The sequence below is a fragment of the Catharus ustulatus genome, chromosome 1 (assembly GCF_009819885.2).
Source record: "Catharus ustulatus isolate bCatUst1 chromosome 1, bCatUst1.pri.v2, whole genome shotgun sequence".
NCBI lineage: Eukaryota > Metazoa > Chordata > Aves > Passeriformes > Turdidae > Catharus > Catharus ustulatus.
This window is the reverse complement of record NC_046221.1, coordinates 140,435,427-140,450,748: the sequence shown is the minus strand read 5'-3', so window position 1 is coordinate 140,450,748 and position 15,322 is coordinate 140,435,427. Positions and strand designations below refer to the sequence as shown.

General features: G+C 36.5%; 1 protein-coding gene across 9 annotated transcripts in view; it reads left to right on the top strand.

Moving 5' to 3' along the window:
• Window positions 1-13,250, top strand: part of UBR5 (ubiquitin protein ligase E3 component n-recognin 5) — an 88,171-nt gene extending 74,921 nt beyond the window's left edge. For all 9 annotated transcript variants that reach the window (XM_033079631.2, XM_033079613.2, XM_033079586.2 and 6 more), the window contains 18 exons: window positions 1,133-1,206; window positions 1,780-1,952; window positions 2,052-2,165; window positions 2,696-2,916; window positions 3,472-3,592; window positions 3,700-3,798; window positions 4,067-4,310; window positions 4,855-4,966; window positions 5,488-5,632; window positions 5,963-6,093; window positions 6,979-7,039; window positions 7,324-7,499; window positions 7,857-7,941; window positions 8,851-9,006; window positions 9,384-9,497; window positions 10,752-10,896; window positions 11,472-11,557; window positions 12,630-13,250. In XM_033079631.2, the coding sequence (XP_032935522.1) occupies window positions 1,133-1,206; window positions 1,780-1,952; window positions 2,052-2,165; window positions 2,696-2,916; window positions 3,472-3,592; window positions 3,700-3,798; window positions 4,067-4,310; window positions 4,855-4,966; window positions 5,488-5,632; window positions 5,963-6,093; window positions 6,979-7,039; window positions 7,324-7,499; window positions 7,857-7,941; window positions 8,851-9,006; window positions 9,384-9,497; window positions 10,752-10,896; window positions 11,472-11,557; window positions 12,630-12,842 (2,470 nt within the window). In that variant the 3' untranslated portion in view covers window positions 12,843-13,250. The remainder of the gene's footprint in view (window positions 1-1,132; window positions 1,207-1,779; window positions 1,953-2,051; window positions 2,166-2,695; window positions 2,917-3,471; window positions 3,593-3,699; window positions 3,799-4,066; window positions 4,311-4,854; window positions 4,967-5,487; window positions 5,633-5,962; window positions 6,094-6,978; window positions 7,040-7,323; window positions 7,500-7,856; window positions 7,942-8,850; window positions 9,007-9,383; window positions 9,498-10,751; window positions 10,897-11,471; window positions 11,558-12,629) is intronic.
• Window positions 13,251-15,322: the final 2,072 nt, after the last annotated feature.

Here is a 15,322-nt window from a genome sequence, read left to right as displayed (position 1 = left end):
TTAATGCTAATAGAGATGTCCACATGTTGGTAGTCTACACCATCTGTTCTCATTTCTTACTATGTTTTTAGGTAATGTAGCCATGCAGCCCTAGTCAACAGTTAAATGCAGATCTTTGCACCTTTCTGCTTCTAATTTTAAATGCTGCAGGTCAAGCTTAACTTTCCATTTTCCCTACAAGTTTAGTAACTGTAGCTTTTACTTATGTAACTGTATATTGGACTGCTATTTCAGTTGCAATACTATGTTCTATTTATCTTGGTAATGTAAGGTTTGTTATGACCTCGAAGGTGTACCAGAGGGGGAGTGTTATCAACAGTAGTTTCCTCACAAGTAAGAGTGATAGAGTACAGTAATCAACTTTTTGTACTCTCTGACTTGAGTAGTTATAGCCACAGCTTTAACCCTTTTCCAGACAACATACTTCCAGATGCTGCTTTTCTCAAAAAAAAAAAAAAAAATCACATTGTGAAATCTGTCAAATAACTAACTGTTCATTAAAGAATTGTGAAATTTGCATGAAATGCTTTTAAAACTATGAAGGCCTAGACCTTTTCAAGTAAAAGTGAGTGGTTCAAACAGTTGCTTTTGTTAGATGACATACTAGTAGTCTGAGTGAAATGTAGTTTCAGAATACATTTCACAATGCATAAACTGCCAGAAATGAATACTAATCAAAGTTCTTGACAGAACAGTAGTATAATACAGTGAAATCAAGGTTTTTAATGTGCAACTTGCAGACTTACCTTCTGAAATTACATCAGTGAGATAATTTTTAAATTTTGGAGTAGTATTCACTTGCATGTTTCTTCCGCTAATGCAGGGTTCCTAGGATTTTATGTTGATAGAGGTTTAAAACCAAGCATTGCTGGCCAAAGCTGTAACTTTTAAAACCAAAATTTGTAGGTGGCCAAATGGCTCTAAGGGTAACTGTATGAGTGATGTGGTCAATATGTAATGAGAAGTTCTCTACAGTGCTTCCATTTTAGTTTTGTTTTTGTTATGTATAACTCTTAAGTATATTTACTGATTATGCTACAGATATAGATGTTTTGCATAATAATTTCTTCAAGATTATTGACTCTTTTTTTCTTTTCTTTTTTTGTTACTGTTTTGGGTGATTTTTGTTAAGAACTCGTGAGCTTCTGGAACTGGGTCTTGACAACGAAGATTCAGAACATGAAAATGATGATGATACCAATCAAAGTTAGTATACAAAAATTGACATAACGTACCATAATGCCAGACTTTCTTAATGCTTTTTCCCTTCAGCTAGCTGAGACTTTGAATAAGTTTTGCTGCTTGTATATGTAAAGTTGGGTTTTAGTAAGATTTTTTTAGCATTGTTACTTTACCAAGTTTCTTCTTGCATTGCCTATTTAATTGCCTCTCATTTTGGGGCTGTCTTTCATCTTTCTCACTAAACTGCGGCATTTCTGCCCTTACTTACCATTCTACATTAAAATTTGAATTATAGTTAAACTGAATTATAGTTAAACTGGATCTGATGAAACTGTGCTGAAAATGGAACACTACATACAGTGTAGGAGTGTAGAAGTGCCTGTTCAGTAAAGCTAGGTATAGTAAAAAGAATAAAAATTATAACTAAGCAAATTAATGAAAATAATACAGCATTTGCAGAAGCATCCTGTAGAAGTATTAAATTTGCAGACATTCTCCTCTAGTCAGGTGGCTAAGGGGGAAGGATATTAATTTTTGGCACTTTATATCCTTTGCTTTTGTAACTGTGAAAACTGATTTGAAATCTCTGATATTTAGGTGCTACACTCAATGACAAAGATGATGACAGCCTCCCAGCAGAGACTGGCCAAAACCATCCATTTTTCAGACGGTCAGACTCCATGACGTTCCTTGGCTGCATTCCACCCAATCCTTTCGAGGTTCCTCTGGCAGAGGCCATCCCCTTGGCAGACCAGCCGCATCTATTACAGGTGACATCAGAGATGGTGTTTCGGAAGAAAACTGCAGTTTGCTTTTTCATTCCTCACCGAAGTATATTATTGACCCAGAACACTTTTGTTGCTTTTCAGCCAAACGCTCGCAAAGAAGATCTGTTCGGCCGACCCAGTCAGGGTCTGTACTCATCTTCTGCCAACAGTGGCAAGTGCTTAGTGGAAGTTACAGTGGATAGAAACTGCCTTGAGGTAAATGTTAAACTTTATTATTTTAACCAGTGTGGTAATTTAAACTAGAGCCTTCATTCCTTAAAATGTTTTTAGAGAGAATTTTATGCAGCTTTTAGAATTAAAATTTAAAAGCCCGATGCCTGTGAAAACTTGAAATATTTATGAAAAGTATGCTTAATGTAGGAACTTGATGATTATTGATTTATAGCAGCTTTTAGGTAACATTATTAAATGCAGCAGTACAATACTGAGTTAATTTTGGAATGCGAATTATATAATTATTTTTGATAAAAAGATTTAAATCTTCCTATAGTCCAGTAGATTTGACTTGCCTTCAGACTGAACATTAATTGGCAAGCCTATGAAATGCAAACAAACAGTGGGGAAAATATGTTTTTTCTGTATTTATTGAAATTATTGAGGTCACTTTGTTTTAACAGGTCAATTACAATGTTCACTTTTGTGTGATTTAAAATATGTGAATCTATGTACTGAAAAAGCCTTCTAGGCTGCTTTGAAAGTGCAATTAAATTTTACTTCTCCTTTAGGTTCTTCCAACTAAAATGTCTTATGCAGCCAACTTGAAAAATGTTATGAGCATGCAAAATCGGCAAAAGAAGGAAGGGGAAGAACAAAATGTGCCTACAGAAGAATCTGAGAGTTCAAAACCAGGGCCTTCAGCTCACGATCTTGCAGCACAACTGAAAAGCAGCTTGTTGGCAGAGATAGGATTGACAGAAAGTGAAGGGCCACCCCTCACATCTTTCAGGTAGCTGAGTTAAAAATTACTTTTGAAATATTACTGCTCTGATAAATGGCTGTTTGGGACTCCAGAAAGTCTTTAAATTAAAATGGGTAGCTTAATTTACTTTGCACTGGTAGTTTGTGATTAGTAGCTTCTAAAGTGAATAGTTCAACAGTCTTCAAAGAGGTGTGTGCAAACTGTAGACAAATTCCTTTACTCCCTGACTTCCTGCTGCAGACCTACTGTCCTGGGTAGCCAAACTGAGTGCCCTCCCTTCAAATTACAAATTTAAAAGAAATTAATGTCGTGGTTGATGGGAGACCAGTAACAGTGAATTCCATGTAGCAGCAAAAGTTACATGTTTTGGAGTAATTACCCTTTGGAAGCAAGACTTGTATTTCTGCTGAATCTAAGCAGCTTCATGTGCTTTTGTCCACAGACTTAGTGTATTGTGTCATTGTTTATCAGGAATAAAAAACTTAGTTAAAGGCAGAGGATAAGAAAAAACTGAAGTACACAAAATGTGTCTGAAATTTAACTTGATTCCACATATCTGTCATTTTTTCTTCTTTCTGTCAGGCCGCAGTGCAGCTTCATGGGCATGGTTATTTCTCATGACATGTTGCTGGGACGTTGGCGCCTTTCTTTGGAGTTGTTCGGTAGAGTATTCATGGAAGATGTCGGAGCAGAGCCTGGATCGGTATGTATTTCTCAGTGTAAGGACATTTCCTCTTACAACTAAATTGTGTCTCTCCGTGGTTATTCTGATTTTGGCTTTTGTGTTTTGTTTTTTTTTATTATTTTTAGATCTTGACTGAATTAGGTGGCTTTGAAGTAAAGGAATCAAAATTCCGCAGGGAGATGGAAAAACTTAGAAACCAGCAATCAAGGGATTTAACATTGGAGGTAAAAAATGTTAGTCTATCTTTGAATGAACTTTTATTAAAAGCTGAATTATTGCAGTAACTTGATAGGAGAAGTTGTATTTCATAGTCTGCAAGCAGGTGTCTTAAATCATACTTAGTAACTTATGTTGCAATTACTCTATAGTTTTTCCCAGTCTGGTTGATACTATTTTAATTTGTGCAGAAGTATCCAGAAATCTGTTGTGAAGCTGAAAATCTCTCAGTATGATAATAGGTAAAGAAAGAATTCTTTTTGTATTTTTTACCAGGTTGATCGAGACAGAGACCTTCTAATTCAGCAGACCATGAGGCAGCTCAACAATCATTTTGGTCGCAGGTGTGCTACCACTCCGATGGCTGTACACAGAGTGAAAGTTACTTTTAAGGATGAGCCCGGAGAAGGCAGCGGTGTAGCACGAAGCTTTTATACTGCTATTGCACAGGCTTTTCTGTCAAATGAGAAACTGCCAAATCTAGATTGCATTCAGAATGCCAACAAGGGAACCCATACAAGTAAGTGAAGCACAGAAGTTAATCTACAGAAAATATTCATAAAAACATTGGGTGCTTTTTTTACATAGAAATACTTGGCCTCGTGCCAGAGACATCAGCTCAGCCCAGAATCCATAAAAATTATGTTTTAGTTCTCTGGAGCAAGGAAATTGCTTCCCCCCACCACACTTTCAAGAACAGGAATCTCTTGTTTTTCTCTCAACAAGGGTCTGCTTTAGATGTGCTCAGATTTTTTGAGCATCCTTCTCTCCAGCAAGTAATAATTACCAAGATTTTAGCTATTAAGAGCTTATACATTTTAATATGGCTGCTCCATCTGACTTGCCACAAATAAATTTTAATGTTTTTGAAAGTATATATAAACTCTTGAAGTACTTTGTCAATTTTAAGTTGCTACAAACACTTCAGGTCCTTTCTTAAGTTAAGTGGTTGTGTTTCATTGATGTCTTTCAAGCTCTTCCAAAACAGTCTTCTTTATGCTGAAACTTAGGTAGCAGAGAGAAATATAAAGAGGTTTAAGTTTATGAGGTATTTTGCTCTTCAGGTCTGATGCAGAGATTGCGAAATAGGGGAGAGAGAGATCGGGAAAGGGAGCGAGAGAGAGAAATGCGGAGAAGTAGTGGCTTGCGAACTGGTTCTCGGAGAGATAGGGATAGGTAAGTGATAAATCTTTAACTTCATAAAGATATTTTGTCAAATGGAGTAATTTCCTTGGATGTCATCAGGAATGATACTTTAACTTCTTCCAGTTAAAGGACTCTTTTTTAGGAGCAATTTGCAGGGTAATTTCTTGAAATTCAGTCTTTAGTTTTAATTCTTTAAAGAATTATTATGTTTACTTTTGCATTAATAGGTTATGTCTCCACCACAGGCCATCAGTCTCTTCTGCTAAAACAATAATAAAAACTTGTGTACTAGAATAAAATTGTGAGGTGGTTATGAACAACAGTGCTATTGGTGGCATGTCTGACTGCTGTATCCAAAACAGGAGTAATACTAAAATCTCTGGTTCATTTTGGTTCTCTTCTGATCCATTCTCTCCAAGCAGCTATGAGCAACACTGCTATTCCAGCAGTAAAGCTAATGCTAACATGGATCTGTGTGCAAATAATATTGTTCCAGAGGATTTTTGCATTTTTCCTCTGAAATGCGTAAAAACTGCTCTGATTATCTTAAGGGACTTCAGAAGACAACTGTCCATTGACACACGGCCTTTTAGACCAGCATCAGAAGGAAATCCTAGCGATGACCCTGACCCTCTCCCAGCACACAGACAAGCCCTTGGAGAGCGGCTCTACCCTCGAGTGCAAGCAATGCAACCAGTAAGACTTCCCTAGTGCACTTAATGATTGTTCTTGTCATCTTGTAATGTAAAAATGTATCTCCTTATCCATGATTGAAATTATTGAAACATAATTGGAAGTATTTGAACATATAACACTGATTTTATTTTCTTTTTAATTTTGTTAAGATTTTGTTTCTCTAATTTGTTGTTTAGCTAAGTAAACATAAGTAAACATAAGTAAACATAAATAAACATAAGTAAACATGTCATGCATTCTCTATTTAAAATACCAAAACTTTCATCAGATCGTATTTGAAAAAGGAGAGCTGGAGGAGAATAGTAAGACCTATCATTCCTTTATCCCCAGGCATTTGCAAGTAAAATCACAGGAATGTTGTTGGAATTGTCTCCTGCTCAGCTGCTTCTGTTACTAGCTAGTGAAGATTCCCTTAGAGCAAGAGTTGATGAAGCAATGGAACTCATTATTGCACATGGCAGGTAAAGTATCAAAAGTGAGAATTGATTTTGTGGCCAAAGCACTTGTATTGTTCTACATCTAACTCAAATACATTTAGCTTATTCCTTGATAGTCTAGATGTATTTCTTTGCACAAGTGACTTTTTGGCTTTGGTTTAATCTATTCTGACTGGTTTCAGAATATGACAGTTCCTTATTGAGAGCAGCCCTGCTGAGAAGGACTTGATAGGTGCTGGTGGATGAGAAACTGGACATGAGCTGGCAATGTGCCAGATGTGTTCTGGGCTGCATCAAACACAGCGTGGCCAGCAGGTTGAGGGAGAGGATTCTGCCCCTCTGGTGAGACCCCACCTGCAGTGCTGCATCCAGCTCTGGGGTCCCCCGCACAGGAAGGACATGGACCTGTTGGAGCAAGTACAGAGGAGGTCACCAAGATGGTCAGAGGAATGGAGTACCTGTCTTATGAAGAAAGGCTGAGAGAACTGGGGTTGATCAGCATGGGAAAGAGAAAGCTTATGGGTGACCTAATTGTGATGTTTCCAGTCCCTGAAGGGAACCAACAAAAAGATGGAGAGGGACTTTATACAAGAGCATGTAGTGACAGTTCAAGGGGGAATGGCTTCCAACTGAGAGTAGGTTTAGATTAGATAACAAGAAGAAATTCTTTACTGTGAGGATATTGAAACACTGGAAAAGGTTACCCAGAGAAGCTGTAGATCCCTGGAGATGTTTAAGGCCAAGTTGGATGGGGCTCTGAGGACTTTGGTTTAGAGGAAAGTGTCCCTGCCCACAGCAAGGGGGTTGGAACTAGATGGTCTTCAAGGTCCCTTTCTAACCCAAACCATTCTATCATTCTATGAGTCTGTGATGGTGAAATTAAATCTGCCATTTTATTCCCTTCTCAAGGGAGAATGGTGCTGACAGTATACTGGATCTTGGATTGCTAGACTCTTCGGATAAAGTCCAGGTAATGACCTGTTGCACAAAAATTACGTAAGATACAGTTTTGTTACTTATTTTTAAAACTGGAAGCAATTGGAAGCTTTCTTTATCATGCAAGTTCTGTTTAATCATTTTCTTTTGAAAGGATTAACAGTAATTAGTCAAAAGTATAAAAATGTCATCATTAGGAAATATCACAGGAATTCTTAACCAATGGAACCTGAATCTTTGGGTCTAGTAGCAAATAGTTTGATGTGTGTCAATAACTAGAACTAAGTGTGTTAATTGCTGTTTTGACTTTCAAAACAGGAAAATCGAAAGCGACATGGATCCAGCCGTAGTGTAGTGGATATGGAATTAGATGACACAGATGATGGGGATGATAACGCACCACTTTTCTACCAACCTGGAAAACGAGGTTTTTATACACCAAGACCTGGCAAAAACACAGAAGCAAGGCTGAATTGTTTCCGAAACATTGGCAGGTACGCTACCGTTAACTTTTTAGTCTGAAAAAATGCAAAAGACAATCACACACAACACATGGGAGAGTACCGATGATCCAGGGTGGAAAAAGAATTTTTTTACTGTCTCTGTTTCTCACACTGAGCCTAAATAGTGGGGAATTTGCATATGTCAACTTGTGGTTTCTTTTCCTGTTAAATTTTTTTAATCCTTTTTTAAAATTATGTATGTCCATGATTTTCATTTGTGACCGATAAATTTGGAAAGCTAGCTCCAGCTTAAATCTCAGAATATTGGAATCTTAAATGTGAGTTTGTTGAAAGATCTCTAGTGTAATTTCTCCTGTACTAAAACAAACTCCAAATATACTTTTTCAGAATCCTAGGATTGTGCTTGTTGCAGAATGAACTATGTCCCATCACGTTAAACAGACACGTAATCAAAGTTCTACTTGGCAGAAAGGTAAGTTGAACATAAAAATTTTAATTTCCTGAAATTACTTAAAATCTCATCTATAAAACTGTTTTTTTTTCCCCTAACCACATATGTATTAACTATCCAAGTTGATACTGGAACTGTGTGGAGATCTTTAATTTGAGGACTGTTAATTTTTTTGTTTCCTAGATTTTGAAGAGAGTAGATGTAGTAGAAGTCACGTATTTGACTAAGATGTAATGATTTGTAATTTGTAATAGGTTAGCCTGCAACTCTCTTCAGAAACTACATAGTGTCTGCTTTTTTTCTTCCTGAGACTCAGAAATTATAGTGTTAGATAATGCTAGGCAATAACATACAGAAAAACTTTTTTTTTGTATAGTTGAGTGAGCTCATGGAATTAATTTGTGATTAAAATTTTGTCTCAGGTGTAGGTATACTTTAATGCAGAGCAATAATTACCTAAACTTTTGACCAAAATTTCTACACTGGCCCAGTAAAAACTAATAATGTACAGTACTTTTGATGCATTAGTCAATGGCATTGAAGATTCTGTCTGATCCAACAAACTTAAACCAGGATTTGTTACTGCTGGTCTTCCCTTAAATTCAGTTTTGACCACATAATCAGTTATCCAACATAGTATATAATCTTTAATGAAAAAGAGTTAATTGCAGAAATGACCTTTAAATACCCCCTGGTGTCTTCCAAGAGCTATTATCTTCTAATTTTCTCTTCAGGTTTTTCTTGTCAAATTCGTATTCCTTCCAGTATTCTAATGTACCCTCTAAAACATACTGAAAGTAGGAGTTTAACTGCATTTATTTCTGTGTTTGTATCCTTTGTTGCTAGTGCATAGATCTGGCACAGTTCACTTAAATTTGAATAAATTCTCAAACACCTGTTATGTTTCAAATTTCTATCCTTTCTTTATAGGTGAACTGGCACGACTTCGCTTTTTTCGATCCAGTTATGTATGAAAGCCTTCGGCAACTCATCCTCGCTTCCCAGAGTGCAGATGCTGATGCGGTGTTTGCAGCAATGGATTTGGCCTTTGCAATAGACCTGTGTAAGGAGGAGGGTGGAGGGCAGGTAAGCACGGCTAAATCTCTGCTCCATAGTTTGAGTTCCACAGCTGATGCAGGTTGCAATGTGCACATAATCCCTGCTCTTCTCAGACAGCAGATAAAACATTTTATTCTTCCTAGATTCAGTGCAGTGTTCTTAGACACTGAAGCCTGGATTTTTTTCTTTGAAAATGATATAGAGCCTACCATAAAGCCTGGCAACTGTAGTTAATCCTAGGGAATCTTTAAAACTAACCTGTAGTAGTAAATTTTGCTTGCGTTTGGAGGTATATTAAGCAATAAATCACTGTGCAGCATACTGTGGTCGTTGTAATAATCTCATTTCCTTTATATCCCTTTTCTTCTCCGCCCTTTAAAATGCTCTTTCCTTCTTTGCCATAGGTTGAACTTATTTCCAACGGTGTAAATATACCAGTCACTCCTCAGAATGTATATGAGTATGTTCGGAAATATGCAGAACACCGAATGTTGGTAGTAGCAGAGCAGCCTCTACATGTAAGTCTTTAAGTGGTGTTTTTTTAAAAAGAAGAAAAAAAATCTGTAATACTTCAGTCAGTTAATTATTCTCCTCTGTGGTGTTGCTAATCAGGTTTCTTTAAAGTCTTGACAGCTTGATTAAAAGTATTTAATTTCTTTTTTTGTAATTGTATAGCTGTTTTTGCAGTGAAGACTGAGTACTTTGGGTAATTTATTTTATAGAGTGAAAGATAATTTCTTTTATAGTGGGTCTCATTGGTTAAATATATATGTTCATTTCTTGAGCTCAGATGGCACAAATCCTCTTGGAACTTTGCCTTTGTATTTGGCAGCTTCTTTGTTCTAATAATTTATTACCTTTGATTTGTTTGCATCCTTGTTCTAAGGAAAAGTCATTTATAAAACCACTTCTTCTAGCCTGGCAAGAAATGTAAGAATTGACTAAAAAACATATTAAAAATTATTTGCCTTTGTTAAACCCTTGCCAGGTAACACTAATGGAATAATAAATTTTTGTAGACACTCAATGAAGGCCAGTCTGTCATTTAAACTTTGTTGCTTGTGCTCATTGTGGTTTCCTGCTGCACAGCTGAGATAGGGGAGCAGGCTGCCAGATTACTTCTGTGCAGCTGAGGTCCAAATTCTCGCAGAAGTAACAAGTTTCTGGAATTAAGATACTCGATCTCCATGTCTGCATATATTAATAGTTTGAATCTTGTTTAAGAGTTGAAAACCCTTACACTTGCATTCATTTTGGAATTTTCTAGAGCAAATTTATTCATAGTATTCCATTTTGAATATGAAATTTCCTATTTTTTCAGGATGTTACTTGTATAGAGTATATATGTGTGTGTGTGTGCATGTGTGTGTAATATTTTTGAAGCAAGAGTTGGCGTGTGTCTGAGGAAGCTAAGTAAAAGTAACATGCCAGATGCATTTTTTAAAAAATTCTCATCGTATTCAGCGCAGCTTAGTAAAATACCTGAACATTTTAGCATTAAAAGAGTGCATGTGCTTCTGCTTCTGGTGAAAAACTAGCTCAAATCATTACTGCTTTCTTTTGCTCTAGTAGGTAGGGTGTAAAAATTGGTGCAGTTCTTTGTTTCAGAAGATTTGCATCTCAGATGATAAAGCTTCAAAAGAAAATAACAGCTTAGAGAATGATGAAGCTTGAGTTAAAGGGAATTTCACACAAAACTTTTCAGTAAAGCATTTAAAGTCAATCTTAAAAGTTATAAGGTTGCAATGTGCATTTTGTGGTTTTCGTTTAAGGCAATGAGGAAGGGGCTCCTAGATGTACTTCCAAAGAATTCATTAGAAGATTTGACAGCAGAAGATTTCAGACTTTTGGTAAATGGCTGTGGTGAAGTAAATGTGCAAATGCTAATCAGCTTTACCTCTTTCAATGATGAATCAGGTATGAGATAAATTACTGGGATACGTTAACACTCTTTTTTCCTGTGTGGAGTAGTTACCAGCATTAAACTGAACTATCTCTTCAAATCTGGCATTAGTTAATAAGCCAGTGAAAGCTGTAATAAAGTTATTACTTGTGATTTTTTTCACATTTCTTTGAAAATACTTCACTTAAGGAAGGGTGGAGAAAGCATGTTTTTCAACTTTGCTGTCACTAGATCTTCAGTACATGGATTGTATTAATGGTAGTATGTATTTCTTGTGAAAATTCTTTAGAACTATAAATGTGATGAATCCAAGTTTAATACTTCTTGCATAGTTTTTAAACTGCATTTAGCTGTAATTGGGCTTTTTGGTAAGGAGGGAGGAGTGGGAGTGGTACTGAGTTATGTCAGTGTTACCCTTCCATTCAATTAATTGAATTTTGAATATTAATTTTGAAATTACTGGTCTCCAATACAGAACATTATGAATGCATTTGTAGCTGAGATCCAGCTCGTAGCACACGTAAAACAGGTCTCTTAATGTTATTGTCCAGTGTGGCAGCTGAATTGTATACCTTTGTATTTCACACAGGAGAAAATGCTGAGAAGCTTTTGCAATTCAAGCGTTGGTTTTGGTCCATAGTTGAGAAGATGAGTATGACGGAAAGACAAGATCTGGTAAGTTGTCCGTTCCCAATGGAAACATGCAGAAGAGTTGGAGTAACTGGTGTCAATACTCATCTTAACTGTGCCTACCTGCAGAGACTTTGTGAAGAGCAGGGTAGTAGGGTTGGGTGTAAGACTGTTGGTTCTGGAAACAGCAGGTGTGAATCCTAGACCTTCTTGGAACTGAAAGTAAGCACGATGTGTCCTTCTCCCTGTTCATAGGTCTCTTATAGAAACACAGTTTCACTCTGCACAGTTGCTCTTAAGATGAGTAACTGTGGTTGCTCAGCTGTGTTGTGGGATGGTAGCATTTTGAGGTCGAGTTCTCTTCATGGATCATCTGCTCACCTGCCTTCTGTGTATCCTGAGGGCAGTATGGTGTCCTCTCTGTAAGATGTCAGTAATGATACTGTGTCCTTCTCAAAGCCCTTTAGGAGTAACTGATGAGAAGCCTGAAAGAATACGATACTGTACAGGGGATTTCATTTTAAAAAACTTGCCTGTAAATTTTATTTGTTGTACACTTAAAAATGTTTTTAACTTCCTACTCTTTAAGGTACTATCTCTCCCTTACAGTCTACTAAAAGGAAACAGTACTCTGAAAAGTGGAAACCACAAAGCACATTTTTCAAGCAGTGTCTATGGTTACACCATGGTGGTGACTCAGTATTTCACAACTGAGATAATAAACCAAATACTCTCTGCTGCCTTTTGTCTATACCAGCACTACATTCTATAGTCTGTAACTGGCTTGTGAGAGACTCATGATTCAGTTTGTATTGATGGCTGTCACCACCTTCCCAGATGGATTTGGGGACATGCCATTTACTGAGGATTTGTTGATACAGGATAATTTTGAGTGCTGCTTTTATCAGTCTTATGAATGAGCAGTTGACAAAGGGAAGTGAAGGAAGCATTACAGAAGCAAGTAGCATGGCTGGAGTTTAGCTTGGCATATTGAAGAGAACATCGCATGATCAAACTTCTTGTGACTGCAGTTCCCTTTTAACCTACATAAATTTGTAGGCAGTATGAATCTCAGCCTTGTAAATCATAATTTTAAATGCTGTCTTCTTTTTTTCAGGTTTATTTTTGGACCTCAAGTCCATCATTGCCCGCCAGTGAGGAGGGATTCCAGCCTATGCCATCCATCACAATAAGGCCACCAGATGACCAACATCTTCCAACAGCAAACACTTGCATTTCTCGCCTTTATGTCCCACTCTATTCCTCTAAGCAGATTTTGAAACAAAAATTGTTACTCGCCATTAAGACCAAGAATTTTGGTTTTGTGTAGAGTATAAAAAGTGTGTATTGCTGTGTAATATTACTAGCTAAGTTTTGTAGATTTTTCCATTTGTCTATAAAAGTTTATGAAAGTTAATGCTGTCATACCCCTGGTGGTACTTCAAAGATTTAAATGCAAACATTCCTGTACTAAATTTGTAACATAAAGGCCTAAGGAGCACTAGCAATATGTGATTGCAACAGTTTGCTAGTTAATGACTCCTTTGCCTAACCCCAGCCAAAGATGACAGCAGAACAATATAATTTACACTGTGATTTATCTTTTTGCTGAGGGAGAATATGTAAAATGTTCTGAAAATTCACTGCTGCCTTTGTGGAAAGTGTTTCAGCAAAGGTTCTTGTATAGAGGGAGTAGGGAATTTCAAAATAAAAAATTAAGTATGTTCTGTGTTTTTAACTTTTTTTTAATGGTGTTTAATTTGTGGTTGGCTGCAGTTGTGTAGCATGTATATTGAACTTGTAAAAAGTTCCTGACAGCTCAGATCCCAAAGTTGGGATTGTTCACTTATGAAACCACTTTCATTGCAATTTTTGTTCTATTGCATTGAACTCTGGCACATCAGATACCATCACTAATATTTTGCATGTAATCTGTACCTTTAGTGGTTTTTTTTTCCCTGTACATATATGATGAGGCCAATGCACAGTATTTCATAGTTCACAATCAACATTTTTGTATCCTTGTTACAGTGAACAGACAGTCAGGAGATTGTTCCACTACCAGTTCTAACCCAACACTTGTACTACATTATCTAACTATGTAAACTCAGCCTGGGCACTTTCTGGTAACTGTAAAATGTTTATAAGATCATGATTATTGAAGATACATTTTTTGGAAAACTTTAATGTTCGTGAGCTGCTTAACTTCTTTTGTATCTAGCCTTTTTTTAAGTATCTTGTTACAGTTTTTTAATAAAGAAATTACACACAAAATACCAAGTCATACTGAAGAAACAATAGTTTTTATTTATTAAGCCATTTATATTTTAGCTAACAGCGTACACTAAACATAGTTGTTCATTAAAAATCTGAATTTTGTAGCTGAAAAATTGACATGCAGAAGACATTTAGCCCACATTTTACAGTTAGCAGAGAATCCTGAAAGAAATGGGCCAGGCAACCCCTCCTTTTAACAGAATTGGTTTGAAGGAAAAGTGGCTTGTTCTGAAAAATCTCAAGGCAATTAGGTTAGAATAAAATTCTCAAACTTCATTGTAGTGAGTTCTACTGTATGTTCACTTTTGAAGTGATTGGTTGCTTTTGGGGAGGGCAGTCTTTGACCATAATCTAGGACTTCTTTTCCCTAAGGCTTGAGAGATTTTTGAGAATTAGAAATTGGTTAATGAAGAAAGGAGCTACTTTTTCTGTGTCAAAAGAAATTTATGAAACATTATCAGACTGAAGTATTGAGGGATAAGGGCTTTTCTGGTGGTGATGTTCTTCTTTCTTACTTCTCCAACCCTATTAGTCCATGTTAATGATTTTTTTTTCTCCCTTTTTTTGGGAAGAGCTGAAGTATTGTTACATCCAAATATCAGTGGAACTCACCTTTGCCAGAGCTCTTTTGGGTTTTCCTTTTTGTCAGCTAGCTTTTGGATGACCAAAAATTACCTGCATCTGATTTTCAAAAAAGCCTCTGTTTCCATCATTTATTTAGTTGCTAAAGGTATGGAGTACAGTTGATACCACAAATTCTGATCACCAGTAGCCAAATTGACACTGAAAATCCTGTTTTCTAAATAAGGCAGACTGTTTCACGCTTGGGTAGTTTAACTGCAGATAAATAAGTAGATGTGGAATTATTTCTGCAGGTACTAATACTTCCTCTAAATCGATCATCCTAGGAAAGGATAGTTCCAATGAGTGAGGATTGGAGTCTGTTCTAGATTTCCTGCTGTGACCTCCAGCATATCTTAAGTTCAAAACTATTAGATTTTACTATGCTAAAAGATAAAAAACAGTACAGCCTCACAAATCTAGGTAGAGGCATTTTAGTATGGAGAAAATTTATGCTGGTATGGCTGTTCTCTTACACTAAGGAGGCTAAGTTACAAAGGTACAAAGCAACATCTCTCTTATGCCTGGCTATCCAACTGCTGTGATTATTTCCACTACCAAAACTGCCTCTAACTGAAATGTGCAAAGTTAGTAGAAAGCAACGAAAGAAACTGTTTAGAATAGGCATCAGAGCTCCAGTCTGTAAAATAAAGCTCCGTCCCTCACAAAGCTTTGTGAGGCTTGATGTACTGAGAAGTATCCAAGGCCCTTGGATGAAAGGCCATATATACATGTAAAGCACTGTGTAAATATATATGTATTGTGTGTATATGTATATAAGTGTATGTGTATGTATAACATATAAATATATGTTATATGTATATATATTTCTGTATATAGCTTAAACATTTTTTAAGTCCTGTAATGTATAGTTAGACAGAAGTTATGAGATAGCACAGTAGCTCACCATAT